At 45.6% G+C, this 24,402-nt stretch overlaps 1 protein-coding gene across 4 annotated transcripts in view; it reads right to left on the bottom strand.

Annotated features, from left to right (window-relative positions):
- The window catches only part of ENPP6 (ectonucleotide pyrophosphatase/phosphodiesterase 6), a 45,748-nt gene that overhangs the window by 4,731 nt on the left and 16,615 nt on the right, over positions 1-24,402 (bottom strand). For all 4 annotated transcript variants that reach the window (XM_037398958.1, XM_037398952.1, XM_037398944.1 and 1 more), the window contains exons 2-6: positions 17,897-18,076; positions 11,587-11,698; positions 7,025-7,166; positions 5,829-6,008; positions 3,337-3,474 (exon numbers count right to left, since the gene is read on the bottom strand). In XM_037398958.1, coding sequence (XP_037254855.1) covers positions 3,337-3,474; positions 5,829-6,008; positions 7,025-7,166; positions 11,587-11,698; positions 17,897-18,076 — 752 coding nt within the window. The remainder of the gene's footprint in view (positions 1-3,336; positions 3,475-5,828; positions 6,009-7,024; positions 7,167-11,586; positions 11,699-17,896; positions 18,077-24,402) is intronic.

Genomic DNA, 24,402 nt, shown 5'->3' with positions numbered 1-24,402 from the left:
CTTCCTCACCCATATTGCACTTAAGTCATACTTTTAAATTCCTTCCTTCCTTTCTCCTGCTTCCTGTTAAGAGCTGTTAGCAGACTGCCTACAGCAGTGCCGTATCCTGGCCTCCTCAGGAGCAGTGGTCAAAATGCAGAACCAACCCTCTCCATGAGTCTGTCTTTCCTGTGCTCCCGAGGGATGGCAGCAGCCATGACACTCCAGATAGCCCCAAAACTATAGCAGGAATTTCACTTAGGCGATGAAGAACATCAGCTGACAGTTCTTTAGACCCCTGGCATTAATTTCTCCAATGGTTACAGAGAAGGAGCTTCAGTTCCCTGAAGCAGCCAGGTCTGGTCTTCACACTCTGTCACAGGAGCACAGAAGATGCTCCAACAGTCTCCCACATTCCCACCCTGGGTGAGTGGTGCTCTGCAGATGGTGAAGCAGATTGACTGAGGATCCCTTTCCTTTTACAAACTTTTTTTTGGTCTGATATTTGTTTTCCTCCTCTGCCCAAGAATAAAACTGACTGTGTGCAGGAAGACTGCAGACAGCAATGATTATGGCTGTGAGGTGCAGCTCTTCCAACTGCTTTCCAGGGGAACCCCTGGAGTATCCCTGGCGCTTGTTTGTATGTCACAGTCAGCAGACGTACCAGATAATTAAACAATTTCAGTTGACAAATTAAATCTCTTTCCTTGCCCCGTCTATTTTACCGACGGCTCAGAGCAAGCCAAGGAGAAAACAGACTCCTTCCCCTCCTGCTAGCACAGCACCTCCTTACGCGGTGGCTCCGCTTCTTGTGCTCCCTGGAGAGGAATCGCCACTGGGCTGCTCACCGCTAGGCAACATGGACAGCACCTCTCAGCATCAGCTCCAGACAAGCCAAGTCACGTCTCATTTGTGGCGTTCCTTTGGCAGTACCATGACACTGCCAAAGCTACACCCCTCCACCGTCCCGTCAGATGCCGTGGGCTCGGCTGCTTTCTCAGGACTGTCAAAGGCGGTGTGCCCCTCCATCACCCACCCAGACACAGGAGACACCTACTCACAGCTAGACCTGCAGTCAAAGGCAGAGTCATTTCCATTCTTTTTGCCATTAGTTGGGTCACAAAACGTACTTCTTTCTTTCACAACTGCAGCTGAAGTCAGAGCTGGTGAAACTGAGCCGTCAACAGCGGTAGCTTGAGGGAAAGAGCTGAGCGAGCACTTCAGCATCGCTCTCCTAGAGCACCAGGCGCTGCCTGACAGCAAACCCCACCAAGCCTTGGGGCTCCTCGGGGGCCAGGCCACCAGCAGCGTGCCGAGGTGCCTGCTGTGGCAAGCCCAGACGGGACAGAGGTCTCGACCCACACGTTTCATGCTCAGCCTAAGCTTGGGCTAGGGCTGCTCCTCAGAGATGAAACGGGCGTGCCTGGGACTGCTGGCGATGCGCTTTTCCCTGCATGTTCATGGTTAGGAGCCGTAGAGCGGTTGTTCACTAGAACTTGGGAAAGCACACCGTGAAGGGTACAGGGTGAGCACGCAGCCCGGAGAGGGGCTGAGGCCATTGTGGCACGCAGGAGAGAAGCTGGGGGCAATCCTGCTCAGAGGATGGGGACCACTCGCCCACGTGGAGGGAACAAAGGTACCGGTAGCAAGACGGAGGTGCGTGAAATCCCTCCTCATCCTGTGTTAACTGAAATGTGGACAGGCTTTTCGTCCTATGCTCCTTACTGGGACCGCCCCCCCCCCCAACTTCCCAGTTATATCCCCTTTGTCTCTCCAAAAAAAGGAAAAAAAAAAAAAGAAAAAAAATCCCCTTTTTCAAACAGCCAAGAGAGAGTTAAAACACCCCATGAGCATGACAGGGAAGAGCTGAACGTCCTCTCTTCGGTGGTTTGGGCAGGAAGTATAATAGAAGGCTCAATTATTGCTTTAAAAGTATGACAGGAAACTTTCATTTTCACATCCCATTCACAGATAATGAAAATGTACCAAGGAGAAGGAAAATCTGACAGCATTAATGAGAGGACATTCTTGAAAATCAGAAACAATGGGAAGGAATGGGCAGAGAGACAGAAATAATTACCATAGCAGCAGTGTTTGCTGCACTGTTATTAAGGTTTGTCAGCATTTCAATGATTTTTTTTTTAAGTGCATTTTTTTTTTACAGAGTATGTAAAAATGTTCTGTGTTGAACTTTTGTACTGAAGAATTTAGTTGTAATTTTTTAAAATCATTTTGCCAAAAATGTTTCAGATTCCTACTTTACATGTCTGAATCTTGACTCTGGCTTTCTTTTTTCTTCTTTTTTTTTTTTTTTTTTCCAACCACCAATGTGGTGCTTACCCATCTGCATTCAAAAGCACACTTTTTTTTCTAGAAGTGCGTTTGTATTCAGCTGTAGACACGATTACCCTAAAGTCAGGTTGGCCAGTGAGAAATGTGGTGGTGTGGACCGTCTCGAGCAAAGCCTGGCGAGCAGTAGCTCTGAGAGTCATGGAAGAAGATGCTCAGCTGAGTTAGTTGCAATAATCTGCAAGGCAATGGTGGGCAATGACTACGCTGGGACACTGAAAAAAACCCAGGACTCCTGGGTTCTGTCCCCAACTTACTGATTTAACATATGGCTTGGGGCAAATCACTTGGTACTGCCCCTCGGCTTACCCACTTAGAAGATACGTAAGTTGCCTCACCCTCTGAGCTGTGCAGTTAGGATCTGTAACGTGGAGATGCCCAGCAGCGATACAAGTACAAAACAATAAGAACAACAGTAATTTATAGCAACAAAAGATGCTGGTATGAAAAAACCTCTCCGTGTGTTAGTCTAATCGATTCCCTGTGTAACAAGCTCCCAGATTTCAGCGCGTGCACTGGGCACCTCTGGGGTGAACCCCCAGCCTGACCCTGCTGAGACCGGAGGGCTCGGGAGAAACGGGGGGGGGGGGGGGGGGTTAGGACAGTCTGGTGGGTGGGAAGCTAGGCAGAAGGAAAACTTGCCACCACGTACCGCTGAAAGAAGGGACAGTAAGGCATTGACATTGAAATCTCTTTTTGTGTTTCAGACGGAGGTAGATGGGCAGGGGGCAGCGAAACAACTGGAGTGGGAAACAGAAAAACTCCTCCTGCTTTACGACAACACAGAAAAAAGAACCATCCACCATTTAACTCTGTCTACCTTCAGCGTAGCTGCCATGCCTTTAGGTTCTTTGCAGCACACAGCAATATTTCACATTGCTTTTGTAGTCAGCCCAAGTAAATGATGTAACACTTTAAGTCAATGCCTGGCATAGAATTGTACATTTTTCTGATCGTTTTCATATATTGCACCTTTTCAAATTCATGTCCAATTCTTCTATACTTTACCTCTACTATGAACCATCCTTTCTCAGCCACGAGAGTTAGAGGAGACACAAATTTTCCTTTTTTGTAGAAAAACCTTTCTGGAATATCCTGTATGTTATAAACGTGCATGTGTTCCACAGCTTTCAATTTTTGATATATCTGCAAAGAAAACAAATGTTAGAGCACCATATGGCTGTAAATAGCGTGTAGGCACCTATGGGTACATGGAAACACCTGAATTTGTAAAATGGCTAATCTCCTTTAATGGGTAATCATCAGCACATTCCAACTGGGACTCTGCCAGCCCGAAGATGACAGCAGTGCAAAACCTGCTCGTGTGGTTTAAGAGGTTCTGAAAACTTGGATCATAAACACACAGGAATGCATGAATTCATGTAGTGTATATATATATATATATTTCCAATACACGCACTCAAAAATGTATGCGTGTCAGTACATCAACCTACAGAGACAGACCAGCAGAAACCCAGCCATCACAGGAGATGGTAAGCTAAGTGGTGAAAGATGCTCAAAGGCACCATGTGGACTGGGTACAGCTGCAGAAAAGGGATATTGCCTTTGGCCTCTGCCACTCATTCCCTCTTCGTGCTCTTGAGTGAACAATTGATGTCACCTCACCTGTGTTTCCTACACTTAAGCACTCAATCCCTATCAAAAGGATTGATAGTGCTTAGTTATCTGCTCCATAACGATGCTGTGAGGTTAATCAGCCAATGCCTGTGGCTTTGAAGCTGCACAAAACTGCACAAGTGGTTTATTAATATTAATCATACTGTCTGGAATATAATCACACGAATACAGTTAAACCCCAAATTATTCAGAAAAATACTTTAAATGATGAAAGAAGACGTTCATATGCCATAAAGAAAGCAGTTCTTGGAGTCCCCCGAGTGTATCTCGCTCTTTTGCTGAAATATAAATCATCTTCAAGAATAAACAGTTCAATTCTGCAAAGAGTGACAGTTTTTTCACTAGCCCTTTAGCTATGTCCCCCTTGCGTACATGTGCGCAAGAGATCTGAACTGACAGACAAGTCGCCGTAAGGACGGCACCAGGGTGTGATGGCCAGACCCTCCCACCGCGGCCGGGACTAGAGAGTGGTCCTGGTGTGTCACCAGTACATCTGGTGTCTCACCAGTACTTCTGGTGCTTCAGGATGGGCTAACTCTTAAATGTGATAACCACTACGTTCTGGTACGGTCTAGTTCGTAAACATAGCTTTTTAAAGTGAATGAAGAATAGAGGAATCTGGCTATCGGGAAACAGAAAATTAACTTTATTTCACTTTAAAAAGTAGCGCTCCAGTAAAAAAGTCCTAAAAAGAAATGAAGGATGAAAACAAAGCCATGGTGTGAGGCATTGCATGTTATTCTCCTTAGGGCTGTTAGGCTGTTTAATGAGAGAGAAGCATGTGCTTAAGACCTTTTTTTGGATAAAACCCCGGGTCTGCGTGAAGTCACAGCGTATACTTGCCCTTGTTTCAAGGTCTGGCTTACAAAAATAGGGATCTCTGAGTTAAGGCTGAGGAGAGCATCCACAAACACTGCGATCCTCTGCCGGAACGTTGAGTGAATTGTTTGCACATGCTCCTAAGACAACTTCCAATTCTGGCACTAATTGGAAATGTTCACAAGATCACAGCTATGCAAGTCCCGGAGAGCCTGTTTGGGTGCAAAAAATCAGCAAATATTCTCTTCCCAAAAAATGGCACAACCTACACTATACTGTGGCTAAAATACAATATAGAAAACAAAATTATTCACCTGGAGCATGGACTGCCCGTTGTGTGCATCCACTATATATTCTGAGGACAAAATGACTCCTCACACACGGGTTTCTGGTTAAACTATAATGTACTAGTCTATTAGTTACAGATGCTGCATTTTCATTCTTTTCAAGTGGTTTCCAATTTTTTTTTCTGTATTGTTTTAATTTGTTCCTCAAAATCCTGCAGTTCTAGCCTCGGGCTTTTATGGTTGATTCAATCCAACATGCTTATTCATCAAATTCTTCAAGGAGAATATTGTACAAAAAGTTATTTTTTCCAATTCTGGTCTAATGGAGCTAATTCCTCAAACTTTATGGGAGTTTACCGGAATATGAACGCCTGACCTGCTCCAGATCATTTGAAAATCCCAGCTAGAGTGTCAGTAAATTGACTAATATATGTAAAATCCTAAAACTGGATTTTCAGCTCAATTATTTTAGCTATTTATCAAAAGCATATAGCGGTGGAGTTTGAAAGCACATATCTGTGCCAAACAAAAATGAAAGTTCATGCTTTTTAATTTGCCTGGTGTGGCTTTCCTTCAGGAACCAGCATTACAAGAGTGTCACAGGATCCAAGTCTGACTCCCAGTGAGACCCTCAGGCTGATTTTTACACACAATTCTGAGAGCAGGATTTGGATGTTACGAGCAAACAAAAGGCACGATTGCCATAAAAACCCAAGGAAACACGAAACTGAGTAAATACGAATGCGCTGTACTTACCTCCGCGTGCTTCTCGGGAGCTGGCCAGAGGCTCACAACAGGACCTCGGTCCTTCAGTTGTATGGTATCGCTCATATTGATATGGTTTTTCAGCTCAATCACTTTGTCCGCCCAAGAGATGTCCGTCATCCCGTGATCAGAGAAGAGGAGGACGTTCACATCGTGCTGAAGGCCCTTGTTCTGTGGAGCAAGTGCATGACAACCATGATGGCCAGGTAAGAGCTTAGCACTGTCTGTGCCCATGGGAAGATTTGAATCCCCACTTGACCTCCACTGATTTTGTGGAATTTGGCCAGAAGAAGCATGGCCGCCAGTGCCCTCCGCTGTGCTTGGCCACCACCCGCAATGGTGGACATCCACTCTCACCTGCCGCACTGGAAGAGCCTGAGAGGTAAGAGAGATTTTCCAAAGCAAATCTATCCCCCTGCTAAATAACCAGATGCTACATCCCAGTCCCACAAACCAGTCGTCACAGTTGGTCATAGACAACCATCTCTATCCAACCGTTCTTCATCTGTGGGCCAAAACAGCTGGGGAAGAGCAACTTTCTCATGGTAGCACCTGTGGCAGGGGTGTTTCTCTCTTCCCCTCCCAAACACGAGCACCTAGCATTACAGCCTTTATAATTTAGTGAAATTGGAAATATATATTCCTCTCCTCACTGAAACACATAAAAACCTCCAACACGCATTTATCATGGTCACAAACATTCACAGAATTGACATTTACCCAAAAGCTTGGTACCCTCTTTTTCTTGCTGCAAAATGATTTAGATCGTGTTTTTTAGAACAAAACTTGAAGTGCGGAGTTCTGAATGATGCTGCAGCAAACACTATGAAAGTTAATTGCCTGATTCCACAGACCTTAGGAAGGAAGTAGGTTTGATTCATTTGCCTACTATAAAGCCCAGCCGGCAACGCAAGTTATGAACAGAGCCGTATACGGGCTTACGGCACTACCGGTGTAATAATCCACTAGGAGGATTATAATGCCATTGATGAAAATAATAAAAATAAAGGGAATGGTGCCTTGATTTCCACGGGATCTCCATATCTGCCATTTCTCAGGAGATACAAGTTTACAGTCAATGCATCGAATTAACAGGCATTAAATAGGCTCCCAGCTGTGCCACGAAGAGCAGTTGTAAACACCTTTTCCAACTGTACCCAGGAGCTGGGTTCTTGGAGACCACTCACCTTCATGAGGGTGATCATGTTGCTCAAGGCTTTGTCCACCTCCTTCAAAGCATTCTTGCGCTGCTGGGATGAAGGGCCATAGTGGTGGCCTTCCACGTCGATGCGCTCGTAGTACACCGCAGCCATCTCAGCGCTGCCGTTGCTGGAGGTGAGAGGGAGGGGAAGGAGTGAGAGGCTGACACACATGGAGACCTCCTGGTGGTTTTTCCCTCACCGGCACGTAGAGCCACAAAACCCCCTTTTCTGCTTCCAGCCCGTGCTTTCCTACCCGACGTCGCATGGCTGGGCTCACTATTCCCACCCAACATCACCCGAGTTGGCTTGAGACTCCCAGCTGAGATGCTTTTCCTTTAATGACAAAGAAAGACCCAGAAAAAATACTGAATTCTGCGCTGAATGTCCTTATTAAAAGGATTGTTGGAGTTAACAGTCAAATATCCTTTAATTAAAGTTTGATACTTCTGGCTTTCTCCCGTGTGAGGTCTTCCAAACCACTGAGGTCAATTCAGGACACATTCTTCCATGACCTTGCAGGACCCCAAGAGGTATGAATTGGGGTGAGATTTTAGATGGGGTTGTTGTTCAGGAATGTGACCAAAGGGACGCTAAGGTAATCCCAGTTGCACAAGTTTAGCTGATCACACGTTTCTGCACTGAACGCCCTCAGACTAATTAGTGGGGATTGCGCATACAGCAGTCAGTCCTTAATTACATTTTCATCAACACTGTAAAGCTCCCTGAGAGCTGTCTGGTGGATAAAATGGCAAATCTATGCTCATGAAGTTCAACCCAGTCTTCTTCAACAGTACTTAACATATGACAGGGTGTGCCATCCGAAATACACGCCTGCATCCAGGTCAAGATCCCTACAAAAAGATCTTGTATGATGCCCTGGCAAGTCCAGCTCCTCTGATTAAAGACACCTAGGTAGTCAGGTATAATGAGCGAGATAGAAGAGAAAAAAGCAGAGTTGAGGGACTGAATGAATGAATTAGGGTCTGACATTTGCATTTGTAAGTTTGCTGAAGGCCTCAAAGGAGCAGTTCTGTAGGAAGGTGAAGGTCCCTGCTGTGGTGGGAATTTCTCCACCGCTGGCCCTGCAGAACAGTGTTCTTTCTCACTCACCATGATTTTGAAATCATTCAAATTAAGCAGCCCTTCCCTCCCCCCAGGTTTTTTTTAAGCATTCATTTTAAGCATTTCCATCTGTATTAGGCATAAATTATTTTCTGAAATTTAACCCTGTAATTTCTATATTGCATACGCATTCACTGAACCTGTTGGAACTGTTGCCTTCTGCTGCAGTGCCCGTATTAGCTACTTCAGACTGCTTTCTGTCTTCTCAACTGTAACTAAACGATCATTTCAATCAAGATAGAAGCTAGAAAAGCGAGTTATTGCATAAAAAAAGTCATCTTATGTAGGCTGTGGTGAGATTCATCAGTGAGGGCTCAGCACTGTAAGGATGGACGTTCAACTCCACACGTGACTTCAGTGGGACAAGCTCCAGTTACGTGCCGTGCTTAGGAGTTTGCAGGATTGAGTACAGCACATCCAGAGCTTGTGAGAATTTGACCTTGTTTCCATTCTTTGCCCGTTTTCCTAAGTAAGCCAGGCATCTCTGATCATGGCTTGCACGGGAGAAATAATCTTTCTGTGTGTTAGTCCTGTCTTCTCCCATCACCAGTAACTTTCAAAAGAAATGGCTAAGGAAAGCTGGATGGCATCAATGGTGATATCAAAAAGGCGGTTTATAGTTTATCGACACACTTCGCAAGTACCATGCAAACTTCACGGCACCTGTCCAGGAAGGCAGGTAGATTACAACAGCCCCTAAATTATAGTTGTGGAAAAGATATAAGGGAGGTTTTGGGTTTACTTGCCAAAAAAGGGTACTTGATTTAGTTATGAATATTTTTGGTCTAAATAATAAGTCTCAAAGCACCTGTTTGAAGAGACCGGAGAATGTTCCTGAAGGTTGGTTTCCTTTGGTTGCAAGAGGAGCTCAGTCTTGCATTCTTTTTTTTTTTTTTTTTTTTTTTGCAATCAATGGGATTGCAAAAAAAATGGGGGGAAAAAAAAAGGGGGAGATTGCAATCAATGCTTCCTGATGAGTTTTGTACTCCTGCAGAGAACACTGATCAACCTTCCTGCAACCCTGGTGAAGCTAAGATGGGTCAGGATGATCCCATGCCCAAACTCAATTAACCCCTAGGCCACCATGCCACAATAAAGGTCTTCCTCCCTCTGCCCTGAGGTCCCTGTAAGGTTTGCCGGCGGTGGGAGCAGAAGTGCAGTTCATTAACTACCTGCCATTAGGGTGACGAAGCAAGGCATCGCTCCAGGCGACGGGCTGCCCCTGCCACGGGCTGTTTTCCCACACATAGTGCCACCCTCGGCCTAATGGGCTTTTTCAATTAGCTGGGGTGTGGAAAGGAAACACACTGGATCTGCCAGCCTTTGAACAGCTTCCAGAGTCAGAAACCCTTGCAAATGATGTAGTCGACAATAAAACACCAGTCAAGACTCTTCTACCCAGAGATGCTAACTCCTGCTAACTAAATACGCCCACAACCAAGGCGGTTCAGAGGCTTTACTTCTTACAGGCTGGCCCAGCAGCCCTGAAAATTGTTTGCCAAATTTTAAAGGACTAAACAAAGAGGATGAATGACAGAAAGGATAAGGAAAACCTACCTGATTTTTCATCTGTTCATTCCCTACCCTCCTCTCTTATTGTAAGTCTGTGTACTACTTACTCTTATTGTAAGTCCCTGCAATATTTACAGCCACCGTTGATGATTAATTTTATCGAGAATTATTCTTTTTTTCCTCTTTCCTGCCTTGCTGCAGACAGGGCGCTTAGTTTAAGAAAAGAAACCTAGGCAGAAATTCGAGAGGAATGGTGTGTAAACAGGCACCAGAGAGTGGACCTCCCACAGCTCCAGGACCATCTGTAGGATCTGGGCTCTTCAGCAGGCTGTTGTTGATGTTTATGGCAGACATCACAGTGGCAGGGATTTGCTCTTTTGCTGAAATCACCAGCTTTTGCCGATTTGCGAGCTGCACCACCAACACTGGTGTGTTCCTGCCCTTCTTCTTCTTTTCCACCAAAGGCAGCAGCCAGCAACCTTGTGACTCGGGACGAAGTAGCTGTTGAAACGTTTTCAATGGGTTCCAGCTACCCAAAACTGCAGCTTGAAGAGCTGGAGCTTTTCACCGTTTTGCCTCGCTTTTAATCATGTTCGCAATGACAAAGCTGCAAATCGTCCTGAGCAGCCTTACGCGCTTGCTTCATAGAAACCAGGCAGGCAGCTTCAAGCATATCTTAATCCATTCCCAGCTGACACCTCACCAAAAATCTTTCAACGGTAATTATGGATTTCCACCTGAAGTCAGAGCTGGTGCCTGTATTCAGTTTTCCATTCCCTTTGTTATTCACTGAATTAAACGTGTTGCAGAGGCTCCAGAAAGCCTCCTACGGCACATACGACCTCCTCATGTCACACGCAGATAACTTTCTTAAAATCTAAGCTAAATCATTTCAGGATCCAATGTCTCACATGTTCTGAGACAGCTTCTTTCTAAGCCCCACGCTGTAAACAGCGCTATGATTCGTGAGCATCTGTGCAGCAGGACCCAGTGTGCAGCAGGGAGCAACATCTCCAGCAGCGCTCTCATCATTTTGGACCCTTTATTTCAAGAACAATCAACACTCAGCATCTGAACACAAAACTTTTCAGATTCCAATCACTATGGCAGTTCACAAGTAGTAAAGTAGAAGTATATCCTAGGATTGGATAAATTATGGAACCAACAAGGTTTTAAAAGAGGAAGCTTAGTTACAGCCGAGGTAAGGCAAGTGGCAGTGCAATCTTCTCTGATTTTACAACCTGTGTGGAGTTGTCCCTTGTTAATGTTTGGATAAGCGATGGTGGAACTTGAAAGCTGTGTGTGGAGCATATAAAAAAAGCATATTTTTCCTAGGAGGTGTTTGAGAGAGAGATTCCCATCATTCCCACCAGGTGGGCTAGCTGATCATTTTGGGTTCTTTCCAGCTGAACTATTCTATTCTATTCTGTTCTCATATTTGCACAAAATGAATGCCTGCTCCAAAATCACTGTGCCTGACGTGTTCTAAAATGCAGGAGGAGCCAAAACATTGTTCTCATAAACAAGTGAGGGGAGCTGAATTTCAGAATTTCCGAATTTCCAGGAGTTCTCTCTAAATCCAAGCATTATGAAGCCTGCTCTTGCATGTCAATGAACAGATACTCAGGGACTTACAGCTGTTTGAAACAGCAAATTAAAAATAGGAAGTCAGGATGTCTCTCCTCCCTGTTGTAGCCTACTCATGAAAAAAGGAGCACATCTTTCCCTCCCATCTTAATGAAAAGGGAATATTTCTGTTATGGTGACATTCCTATGACAGGTAGTCTTGGTCCCCATCCTCCTGCCTGGGAGCCGATCCTGAAAACCTTCCCTCGAGCAAGGTTGGTAGTAAACACAAATACTCGTGCTCCAGTGTGGGGGAAGCCCCACAGTGCAGAAGCCCAGTGACCTACCGCAACGACTCGAGAGCATCACTGATGGCATCTGCGAAGTTCCTGTCTGTCGGGACGCTGAAGTACTCGCGGCAGTAACTTGGTCTGACACCGAGGATTTCCACCTCGCAACCTACGAGCGAAAAATGCGGTGAGCTTGGCCGTTTCACCCTGATCACAGAGCCCACACCATGGGAGCCAAGTTCAGGTGTGTAAATTCCCTGTGGCGTTGCTTACCTTACACCTTCCCTGCAGGAAACCTTGCGGTTGGGAAGGGAAAAGGGGGGAGAGGTTGGTTTGACGAGTGCTTGTAGCAAACCGTACATTGGATGCTTTTATTTCTCCCTCTAAAGGGAAGGTCTCTGTGTGACCTTCCCACAATAAAACTTGATTCCCTCGTGGCAGATGGTTTCCACCTAAATCGCTAGCTCGTTTTCATTTTAACTACTGCGGCCACATAGCCTCATTTCCAGGCTTCCAGCATAATAGATTTAGATAGCGTTTCCTGAAAGTTCAGCATATACTTTCCAGTCAGACACACTGTATCTTATGGTGTAATATCCTCTATAAACTGTGTTTTATTATGTGATACTGGCACTCCGCTATTAAATCTGTTTCCCAGGAGGTCTTATTAAAACAGTATAAACCAATTAAGTGTCTGGTAACTTGCAGCCTTCCTTGCAAAATACAGTCTGTTTTGTGGCCCAGAAATTTATGGCAACAAATCCTACAGGAGAACATGGCCCTGAACACACAAAAACATGTTTTTGTGAGATTTTTTTTTTGCCCTTTTGCTCTCTGGTTACTATGCTGCTGAATAACATAAATATTTAAAAGAAGTGTGCTTTCAGAAACACTGGATCCATGCAAATTATCTCTCGATAGCCCCAGAGTCCTCCTATCGCCGTTAGGCATTTTCTGGTATAGTCCTGGGGCACAAAGGAAAGCAAAAAATAAAAATAAAAAATAAATGCTATTTTGCAAAATGGTCTCTGCACACAGCAACACAGTCAGGTCAAAAAGGCAGCTCCAAGCCACAGCCTGGATCTACCTGGATTTGTGTCCCTTCGCTCCTCCTTTGGGGTGAAAGGCACAGGCATTAAGGACGGCTTTAAGTCTACTCATTACTTGGGGGGGGGAAGAAGGTTGCACAGGAATTGTAAGTACAGAGAGGGCACTAGAGCAAGCGGAGCTGCTTTCAGAGATGCTTTACAGTGGTTTGCTTACTGGGAGGCTGCATGAGGAGAATTTGTCAGTGTCTTGAATCTCAGCCCGCAGGAACTCGCATCGCTGAGGTGCAGCATGGGGATGCAGGGAAAGGCACACCGCCTGCGGGCTAAGCTGGCTAAGAGACTTCTGATTGTGACTTCTCAGGAATACCAGGAAAGGTTAGGAAAACGTTTGGTATTTGAGCTTAGGAAATCTTTAAAAATCTTCACTGATTTGCAGAAAGCCAGCTAAGTCAGAAGGAGGTTACCCTTCCCAAAAAAGAGCCCTAGCACAGATGACAGACTCAGTCTCTTCACCCAGTCGTCCACGGTAGCGGCTCGCAGGTCTCCACATGGTGTGTGTGTTTCAAGGGGACCTCATCTATTATGATTAATCGTTTGTAGGAATTGATTATTTGCAATAATAAACAGAAAATTTAGTCACCTCTTTTACTTTTCTGTAAAAAAACCCAAAACATTTACATCGTTTTGAACCTCTATCCAATATTTGGTTTTACAAAAATTGTGGGAGTGTGTGATGGTGCCCACTTTTCCCCTGTTGCCCCAAACTTACCTCCCCTTTCTGCGCGGAGGTACTTCAGTGTTTATCTTCACAAGAACTGACTCTCCATACTGTCCCACAGTAAAACTTCTATACATCTCTACACGGCCCCTTGGAGAAATTATGTTGCGCAACAGAGACAGGTCCCAGCCACTGCCTAACCAAATCATCAAACCCCCTATTCCGTGCATGACCTGAAGCCATCCCCAGGATGCAGGAGCTCCTGCCCCCTGCCCTGAGGACATGCAGCTTCAGCCTTTTTTTTGCATGATACCCAGGGTGCTACCAGCAGCAAAACGTGGGCTTTCGGCTACCTGGGATGCTAGAGGCAACGCAACGGTCCTCCGTGGGCTTTACTAGTATTTCAGGACTGAACTGAAACTTCAGAACCAATTTCTCCTCTGACACTTGAGTCTGGGAAAAGATTGGCTCCAAAGCCAGGTAAGAAGTTAAGGACACATTTGGAAATGCGTTGGAAATGCCTAGTATTTTAGTTTAGGTGGGTGACTGCTCATAGCCAATGATGAATATGATCACTTTGCCTCTTTTTTCCTCTTCAGATACTGACATCAAATTATAATTTTCCCAGGTAACGTTCCTCAGAGTTACTCACGAGATCATTTTAACTGGAAGCATTAAGCTCTTGGGGATCTGGGATCTTTTAGTTGCTGAGTATCTTCGCTATTTCTAGATTGTCAAGTGATGAGCATGACATAAAAGACAGCAGCAATCAGAAATCATTTTGGCCACTAAATCAGAAATCATTTTGGCCACTAAATACATTGGTCTTCATGTATGCAGTTCATTGGCAGTGACCCTGAAAATTCAGGCTGCTTAGATACTAAGGGTTTCCTTTTTCTTCTTTTTTTTTTTTTTAGCCCCTGTGATGAACTGGCCTTAAAATCAAATTTTTGATGTTAAGGCTTATTGCAATTCCATAATACTGGCCATGAAGACCCTTTAATATTTAAATTTCATTTTGGTAGAGGTCAGGATGGTAAATTTTCTCAGTTAAATATTACAGGACAGGAAATTTGAAAAGATTTGGAGCCAAAGAGGTTTTTCTTGGTTAAACTACAAATAGATGAGCTGTATTTACTAACACGTGATGTTGGATACCTTTCTGCAGAGTTCTGTATGACGCTAAACCTTTACTTAAAAACCTGAACTACTGGAGCAGGGACAAGGACATCTTTCACAGTTATATATAGGCTCCTCTTTATCTATCTGACACGGAGACCAGAACCTCTGCCAGCTTTAGTTACATTTCTAAACATTGATTTCACAGTCGGACACTTTGTCATAACAGAAGGTTTTGAAAACTGTCTAGACTAGCTCCACGGTCTGGTAAATGTTGTCTTTAAATGGCAAAAAGTTGTGTTTAAGCATCTTTTTTTCCCCCCTTTCTCTCATTTCAGTGTTTAGAAAAGATGTCATTGTATTTCAGCTGCCGCAGCCAGAACATGGAGGAGTCTGAGGGTCTGGGGTGACATCGCCCACCAGGCGGAGCGTGAGGAGCACCAGCAAGCTTTGATGTTGGTGGTACCACCGGGATGCACTCATCTTCCTCTGGGGCTTCTCCACCCGCTGGAGCAGCAGAGCTTCGGACAGGCAACCTGGGTGTGAGGCCACGCATTTATTTCACCCCACGTATGGCATTAGCTGTTGTGTTTTACTTAGCAATCAGTCAGAGGATACGTGACTTTTTCCCCAGGAACGCCTTCAAGAGCAGAAACTGCCTAATGAATACCGTGAAGAAAGAAGAAGAATGTCCCTACAAGCCAAGTGCTTCTATTTTAGCAGAAGCGGTGGTTGGGACCCCTGGCATGGTGGCATTTTGGTTCTTCTGCCTCTAGAGGCAAGAGAACCCAGATGAACTCTGCCCATGAGTTGTCTTTGCTGCGTCTAAGTTGGGCTCACAGATAAAGCTGGGACTGATGGATGCTCACGTCCCACAGCCCTCCTGCTCTGGGTCCCTGTTTGCTGTGGTCTGGATTTTCTTCCTTTGAGCACTGACTACGCATGAGAGAGGAACAGAGGGAAGAATACGAAGTGGCAGATTGTGAGTTCAGACTTTGCAAGGCTTGGAACTGGCTCGGAGGAGGGAATGGCAGTGGTGCAAGTTGACCCTGGGAATCAGCTTGCTGGCGTTCACAGCACATTCCTGCTACATTTGATGGCTCTCGTTTGCCTTCACCGCTGGCTAGAAAGAAAACAGCATCTTCCAGAACAAAGTGGCTGTACATTGCTGTTCCTATTAAGAGTTTCCCAAATGTTTCCTGTTCAGATCTTTATCAGATTTGCAGGATTCATTACCGAGCAGCAGTATATTCTCAGGCTGGGAAGTTAATGACGAATAGCAGATCATATGCGGTGCAAATGTCTGTGGGACCTCTACCCACCGTGGTTATTAAACCCTTATTACTTTCTTTCGTTTTGTTTGGCATCGCTCCCCAGTCAAATGCCTTGTTAAGAATTAAAGCTTTGAAATAACAGCTCTAGAATTTTTAGAAAGGACCACGCCCTTACTATGGAACTAGAAAACGGTTCAAAAAATAATATAGGGAAAATGTAACAAACATTATTGCATTTGGGGTGACTTCTGTTTACTCCAGTTACACCTGGAGTCCTACGGCTACCCAACTGCCCTGTGTTTTAGCTCAACAGTTCTATGTTTCACCCCGCTTCATGCCCTGTGCCTGACCCTGTGTGGCCAGTACGTCCTTTGAGACCACGAACACCCTTAAAATAAGCACGTGCTGAAGCATCTGCTGAACTGAGGCACTGATTGCTTTACCAAAGGTCACCTGTCACAGATAAATAATTAATGACAGGCAGATGTACATGTCACAGTCCACAGCTAAAATACCAGAGCTGGCAAAAAATTGCCCCTGTGTCATTAGAGAGTCAATGCATCCACCTGGCAGCGTAAGCACTGGGAAGAAGGAGGCTCTATTGTTCCCTGCAATTTTCCACTGGAAATACACCGGTAAGTGTGAAGGGTATACATATGTATATAGGAGTACATATATATATATACATCTCATGTGTCTTCTCCCTGGGAGACACCGCTCAGAGGACAACACGAAGGAGCTAGGTAAAGTCCAAAAGCATTTAATGGGAAGTGATACTGTTCTTTTGGATTTCAGAAGCTTTCTGTTGACTGTTACATCTATTCAGTATATAATTATACCTGTTCAGTGCAGTTACATTAGGAGCTAAAAATGATTGGTCTATAGAAATAGGTCTTTTTGCAAATATTTAGAAGAATTTCTATATTCTTGTATAATGTCTATATCCTGCTTTTTGCATTGCAGCCACTTGGGTGATCTCCAGTGAGAAGCAGCTTTTTTTTTGCGATCTTATCCAAACCATTATATCTAGTCTGTAACTCCAGTCCCTTGGACTGCCTTTGGCAATACTGTCCCCCTCAGATCTTTTCACTCTTCAGTACTGTGGAAATACGCTGGATGGCTTTTCAATGTTTTTCATCTCGGTCTGCTCTTTCTTCCCTTTCCTGAGAACTGAGGCCTTTTTTCTGGGATGCCATTAGCCACACTGCATGGAAAGACCGTGACCAGGCACACGTGCATTGGAATGCAGAGACAAGCTGGCCAGGAGCCCGTGGCATGAGTCAGCTGCTGCTGCCGCCCCACCATCACTGGCTGTATTCAGTACAGCTCCTCCAGCCTGTGGTCCTCAAGCCTGCAGTTACACGTACGAGGATATCGGCACACTGCTCAGGGAGCGCAGAGTTGAAAGGTCAAAGAGTTGAGAACCTTGCAAAGGATTTGGTCTGGAACATCTATTTCTATGTGGGTCCCTAAACAGACAGCCTAAGGGCATACTCCTATTTGTTAAAAAACACTCATTATTATAGATCCCTAGGGATTTCAGTGGTCCAGTATCCAGTGAATGAGGAACAGAAGGTCCAAGTCCCTCCAAATGAATGGCTTGGTCTCAGAGCAACGGGGACCTCAGCTGAGTTAGTGATGAAGACAGACAAGAGTGCTCACTCCAGCTCACCAAAGGATACTTCCTTTTCAGCTGGATTTTGCTGTCCCCACAGAGGAGATCATCTTCAGCTCTCACCTACCAATTTCCAGGTTAAAACCAAACAAGCACTGGGGCAGGATGGCTGCTGTTTGAAACTTCAGTCACTGACAGAGTTTTGCTCCATGAACTTAACGGAGCAGCCATTCAGCACAGCAGAAGCTACAGGTGGGTGAGAGGAATGAATGAGCAGCTGGTGGAGGAGGGGATGCCCTACAAGCCAGTGCCCCCCGAAGGTAATATTTGGTGGAAATCTACCCCCAATGACACTTCAGTCTTTTCCTTCCTAAGCATAGGCAAACTGTCATGGCCTAAGTAAAGATCATAAATGTCTATGAGTGGTTAGTAAAGCACTCATAATTCTTGTCTGTATGTCAGACTACAGCTCCTCTGTATTCTTGTATGTATTCATAATTCTTGTCTGTATTAAAGAGCCATCCTAGAGCATATGGAGTGTTTAGATGTAAGGATGCACTGTTAAGATAATAGCAATTTTTGACATACTAACCTGGCCAGTAGTACATGGAAACGTTCTTTTTTTCTTTCATCATTGTGACCCACAAAGGCTCCGATCCATTCCACCAGAGAGGCAGCAGGCTTTCTTTATTCACACCAATATCGAAAGATACATTTGTCTTTTGGTCCCACATGTAGTTTCCAATCATCTGATGGACCTCACAGTGGCGACCTTCGGGGGTGGAGAAAAAAAAACCAGCACAATCAGATTGGTGTTCTTCAGCAGAAGGATGCCACCAGCACCACCACTGCTACCACTGGACCATCCACTGGTATGAAAAGCCCTGATTTAAACTCAGGGACCTCTTACCTTTCAACTGTTCATATGATCTTCTTGACTCTGTTACCTTTTATTGGGGTCCTCTAGGTAGGTCTCTGTGTCCTCCAGTTCAGTCACCTAAAAGTTAGCTGCTGGAGTTTGTGAGCCACCTGTGTTCCTGTCACAGTCAACGGAGAAAAGGCACTTCTAGAAAGCAATTAGATGCCTATCTTAGGATGGCATTAAGGTATCTGGGAGGAGTCATCCTCTGCAGGTGCACATTGCTCTCTGTGAATTGTGGAGAAGGATCACAGCATTTGCTTAGCTTCCGGCAGCCAACTTTTCGCTGAGGCCAGAAGAAACAAATCCCGCGCCCCGTGGCCTGCTCAACATGCCACACACAGTCCACGCGCACAAACCATGGCAGTGGCAGCCCACGTGGGTGCCACACGTTTGGCTGACACCTGGTTCCTTCTACACACACAACATCTGCCAAGTCTGAGTCCAAGGTACCTGCCAGCACACAGACCCAGCGGGCTGCAGGAAGCAGTCTGCAAACAGGAAGGGGTAAGAGCACGACCAGGAAACATAAAGTTGGGGAAACTCGCATTTCCCGTCATGTTGTTTTTCCAGAAACAAGCAAAAACCAGGCTAAACACTTTTATTTTATGTTACAGTTAGGTTGGGGTTTTTTTCTTAAATGAAGATGCTTTGTTCTAGGTTGTAGGGACAGCAATCATTTCATCAGACACTTTCAGCCCTCTTACTGCATCTTGGAGGCCCTTACAACACACTAGCATATAATAGCCAAGAGATGTCTTCTGCTTCTTGTCACTGTCAGAAGAGAAGACGTATTTTAGGAGTTACTCTGCAGGCAAATTAACGAAAAATGGGAAAAGAAACGTTGAAGAGTAAGTTGTACTGGGAGTTCACGATTTCCATATCTTAAAAAGCAACAACGGATGCATGGGTGAGACACTGTCATCATCAGCTGATGAGTCACGATACTGCACGGATCCAGATAACAGGCTTTGATTATTGTGAGACTGAGCATGGTGATCAGAACTGAAACAACTTTGGTACGCTTGTTTTGAAAAGGCGTCATTTTGAGCAGAAGACTTTGTACACTTTGGGTACATGTGACCTTGAAATGGATTTTGAACTCTCCTTCCCTAATACAAACTATTTCAGTTATGCAAAACATTTCCTCCCTCCCCAGTACAGAAAAGCAGTCCCAATTTGTGGCAGTCACTGTTTACCATATTAAACCAAACATGTTTAATACAGGAGAACTGGTGGACTGGATGGGCAGTAATCCATCCTCTTTAGGCTGCCAAGTGCTTCCTTTAAGTCTCAAAAGATCCCGAAGGAAGCCTCTATAGCGTATCAAAAGCACAATCTTCCTACTTAAGAGGACAATCCCACTTCTTCAGCTTCTTGAAGTCCACGTACTTCTAGGTACCTATCAACCTGCTAAACTGCAGGCAGGCAACTGGTGCCGTCCTGAGAAACCTGCAGGCTGGTGCTGAAGCTCTTAGGTCATGCATGTGTATGATGTATAGTAGTCTTTATATAAAAAACAATAAGCTCTAGCTGCTACTGATGTGAGCTCCCTCTAGGATTTAGGGTCTGCTGTCGGTTTGCCCAACTCTTTAAGGAACAGAATGCAGATTGTTCTTTCTGCTGTTGTTGGGAAGTTTAATTAACTGTGTGCATTCATATGGAGGACTGTATTCTTCTGATCTCCAAATCAGACAAGTTCATCCTTCTATGGACTCCAACTCTCTTTTTTTTTTTATATTGAAAAAGAGGCCTAGAAGACTGTAAGGCATCAGTTTTCACTGCAGACATCCCTGCTTCACAGGGCCAGAAGGGAAGATCAGATGAGCAGGCAGACCAAAAGACATGACCATTTGATGCTGCCTGGAGCCATCACGCCTGCTTGCCTGAAGCCTGTGTCCCAGAAAGACCCTAGACTTTCTTGGAAGACTTCAATAACCAACTAATCAATCTCTTCCTTGGGTTGCTCATCCCAATATTTATCATCAGTAAACACTGTTCAATCGGCATGCCTGGCCTCCAATTTTATTTTTCACCTTTGTTAATCTGCAGCTGTGGCTACTGTGTGCCTTGCTCACTAGATTTAAAAGCCCTGCGGTAGCCGGCACTTCTGCCCCCTCCCCAAACACTTGCACACAGAATTAAGGTTGCTTCTCAAATATCCTGTGGGTCATCTGAAGAATCCCAGTTCTTTACATCCCCTCTTGTAACTTATTTTCTCCAGCCTGAGAAAATGACCTTTGGTGATCTCATTTTTAATGATTATCAAAATCACAATATGGCGTTAGACAGTCACCATAACACACTGAATTTATTACTGCTTCCATTACTGCAGCTTTGCTCCATAATCAAATGTTATCTCAAGAGTTTCGAAAGTAGAAACAGGGCAAAAAGCAATTTCAGCATACAGATATCATTGTTTAAGCTCACTGCAATCGTAGTAAAAAGCACCTCTTTCCTCAAGCAACAGCGGAAAACAAAGAGGGTATAGTTCCCCGGAATATGATAACTGCTGTATCCTTCTGGAAGAGAGCCAGCAGAAGCATTTGCAAGTCTGCATGCTACAGCTTACTTGGACACTACATTTCTTACAGCATTGGCTTTGTCTAAAGCACATTCCCATGTCTCCAGGCACTTTTGTCAGCATTCAAATGAATCTATGCAAAACAAAGATGAAATTAAAAAAAAACAAAAAACAAAAAACCACACAACCAACAAAACATACAGCCATTTGGCCACCCACAGCAACAGCATGGTAACACTGAGTGCTGTGCACCCTACACTGACCGTACGTGAGATATGGAAAGCAGAGCATTTGCTACAGGAATGACCTCTTCTTTCTTTGGTGGCTGCAGGGACAGTGTGCAGGATCACCAGTAGGCACGACAGATCATACAGGGACCACCTGCGCCTAAATCTGCAAGCAAAAACGCTCTTCTGAGACACTTGATCTTTTTTCTAAAAGAGAGGCAGCATGCGGCAGACACATCATGCTATACCTGGTGCATCAGGCAACAAAAGAGGTAAAACCATCTTTGCATTGAGCAAATCAGACTTATCGGAGAACCCACGGTGTGTGTATTAGCCAACGCAGCAAAGGCACCATAATCTGCACCCATGCGGTATCCACCTGATGCTGAACGTAAGTACATGCATTTAGCTATATGTACCGTCCTATGTAATATTACATGCGGGCCTTGCTGCTACGGTGAGCCTTCTCCTCCCATGTCCCACCACGATGGCCCCACTCCCCAGAAAGCGACAAGGGCCAGGAGGGCAGGCGCAAGCACAGGCTGCTGTGGGACTAGACCAGCTGGGGAAGAGCTGGGTTCCTCCACACAAACAGCTGCACACACGTAAGGTAGGTAGGTTTTAACAGCCCAAGTGAGACACGCAGTTAGTTCCCTTTCTCCCCTTCCTTCCCTCCCCACAACGTTTTTCCTCTGCTACCCCCTCGCTTGAAGAGCCACCTAAATGCTGACCCAGCCCTGCTAATCTATCCGCCCCTCACCCCACTTCCAACCCCCCTGGAGACCTGCTGGATGACGTGCCCTGTGGAATGCTCTGCCCATGCTGCCTGCCATCAGGAGGAAGAGAGCAGGACTTCAAAGTCACCAGCACTGTATCCCGCTGTGGAGCCGATACTGCGGTGTTGCCATCCCCAAGGACTGAGCCCAGCCTGCCGCGAGCAGCGCATCCCCAAGGGCCCAGCTCTGCCTGCTTTGATCCATGCCCTGCTCTGCCCTTTCCCTCGCTGGGTCTCATCCGCCCTGCTTCGGAAAGAAAGACTACAGGGAAAAAACAAAACCCACGTGCAAAACCTTAAGTGGCCTGGAAAAGACCAGGGCTCATTAGAAGTCAGGGGGGAGCGCGGGTCTGAGCAAAGTGGCCCTGCCATCTGCAGGGCCCCAAGCAAAAACAGTACCTGCAAGACGCGCATGGACAACTTACGCTCCCAGAAGAGCTTGCTGCCAAAGTCTTCCCAGTTTTTTATGACCTCTAGTACCAGACAGATCCAAAGCAGAAACACCGTCGCCTACGTCTGGCAAGACTTTGCAATCCAAGAAGGATCACATCAAAAGGCACAAAAAAATCTCTGCTCTACACAGCATGATTATTTTTTTTCCCTGAAGAGATTCATTTAGTAAGAGCGTGAAATTCTTAATTCAATGCTTTCATAATGGGGCCAGGGCTGGGGTGCAAGAAAATTGCTTCCAAAGCATCCATTGCTTCCAAAGCATCCACTTGGATTCTGTTCATCCACTGTGACTTCAGCTCTGGGCGAAGAAAATACCTTGATACGTGAATGTCCACTTACTGCTGCTAACAGCTGGTAGTAGGTATACTAGTTGTGAGCTCTGAGGTTGTAGCTAGTAAGAAGGAAAAAACTCCGTGCTTCAATTTGTAGCATATGAACTTGTGTTAGAGAAAACTTTCTGTTCTCCACTTTGAAAGTGTTTCCATTTTTTTTAACTGGTAGAAAGCAAACACAGATTTTTACAACATTTTGTGTATGTGTGAAAGTGAAAAATCTTGGCACTTGGCATTGCAGCCTTCCTGCAGGCGGCAAGTAAACAAAGTGAGATAAAGAATATAAAAATGAAAAATGCTCCCAGTTCCCACTCTCTTCTCCAGCCTGTCCTTGCTAGGCTAGGACCCCTTCCCTGGCAGTTAATAGTATTACCACTGGCAGCTTTGTGCTCTTCTGCTTTCCAACGCACAATTTTAGAAATGGAAAGCTACTGAATCCAAGAAAAAGAAGAGACTATTAATTTTAAAACTGTATGTCACGAACAGTCTTTTAAATCTTGGCTGCTGCTGGCATCTGTGGTGGTTAAAAGAAGAGCAAAAAGAAAAAATCCTGTTACCTTGTCACTCATCATGCTCTTTGTGTCCTTCTGGCATTTTTCTCAGCTTGGACAGTGAAGTTGAGATAGCTTCAGTTCATGTATACCCATAATATATTTCCCTGTTGTCCTCTTATTTCTCCATTTTTCATACCACAGACAATGTGCAGGTATTCTTTATGTAGTTAAAAACGTGCTTAACTGCTAAACAAAAATTGTTAGCATCCTTTCCTGGACCAGGCTGGAGTCTGGATAGAGTTAGCTGGGCAGCAGAAAAGAGGCATCTGCTACAGCCGCCAGCGGGCAGCGCTTCCTCTGGGTACGGAGTGGACGGAGAGCAGAGATGCTGTGCTGTAAACCAGGAGACCTCTCACAGCAAGCAATAAACGGACTAGTACGTGTGCACATCAGCCATACCCCGGAGGACTCCAGGGGTGGGACCCCAAAGGACATTTGCTCCCAGAAAATGTGGGTAACCAGGGTAACAGTGTATGTCAAGATTTGCTGTGCTCAAGGGAAAACAGAATCAGACTATTTATGTCAGACCACGACATCATCCACCCTCAGCAGTCAAGTATGCCACCATGGAGAGTGAGGAGTGGGGGAAGGATGGTAAAATCACAGAAGGTGAGTGAAACCTTCAGCCTGGCAGAGCAGCCCTGGACCATCACCCATACGTGGGAACTCTGCCGTGTTGCCACTCTCCCCCCTGTTGAGCAGAGGAGAAAGCAACGGCACACGCAGGGATGAGCTGCAGTGGCTGGGCAAACACCACACACCACCACTGTATTTTAGAGAAGCCCCAAACGTGCCGTCACCGACTTACGTCAAGTGTGGGACAGCCCTGCAAAGACCACAGCCCTCATCTTGAGTGCAGGAGACTGAAACGTCCTCTGTTCAACCTCCTTCTCCACCCCACGAGCTTGGTGGGACCTCACAGCCTCTGTGCCAAGCATTTAAGATGAGGTCCTACCCAAAGAGGGACACGGAGGCCCCTCGCCAGCTCCTCTGCAAGCAGCATCCCACCACCCACCTCCGCGAGCAGGGACTCCCCCCATGCCCCATGCGGGCCAAGAGAAATACGGCTCTTGAACGTGGGGCTGCAGAGCTGACCGGGCAGCTGGCACGTCCTCACGGAAGACCTGCCAGAACAGGCCTCATTTGTTGTTAAGATCTTAGAAAATAAATCCTCTCCAGGTTTCCAGCTCAGATGTGATAGGGTTTGCCTGTGTTTAGGCTGGCTGGGGCTGGAAACATGAGGGGCCCCCGTGTTCCCTTAGCTGAGGTGGGGGGGCTTCAGGGGCACTGGGGTGCAGGGGGTCCCCCAGCAGC

This window comes from Falco rusticolus, chromosome 1 (genome assembly GCF_015220075.1).
Source record: "Falco rusticolus isolate bFalRus1 chromosome 1, bFalRus1.pri, whole genome shotgun sequence".
In the NCBI taxonomy this organism is placed as follows: domain Eukaryota; kingdom Metazoa; phylum Chordata; class Aves; order Falconiformes; family Falconidae; genus Falco; species Falco rusticolus.
Note: the sequence above shows the minus strand (reverse complement) of the source record. Positions and strands in the feature narration are given on the sequence as shown.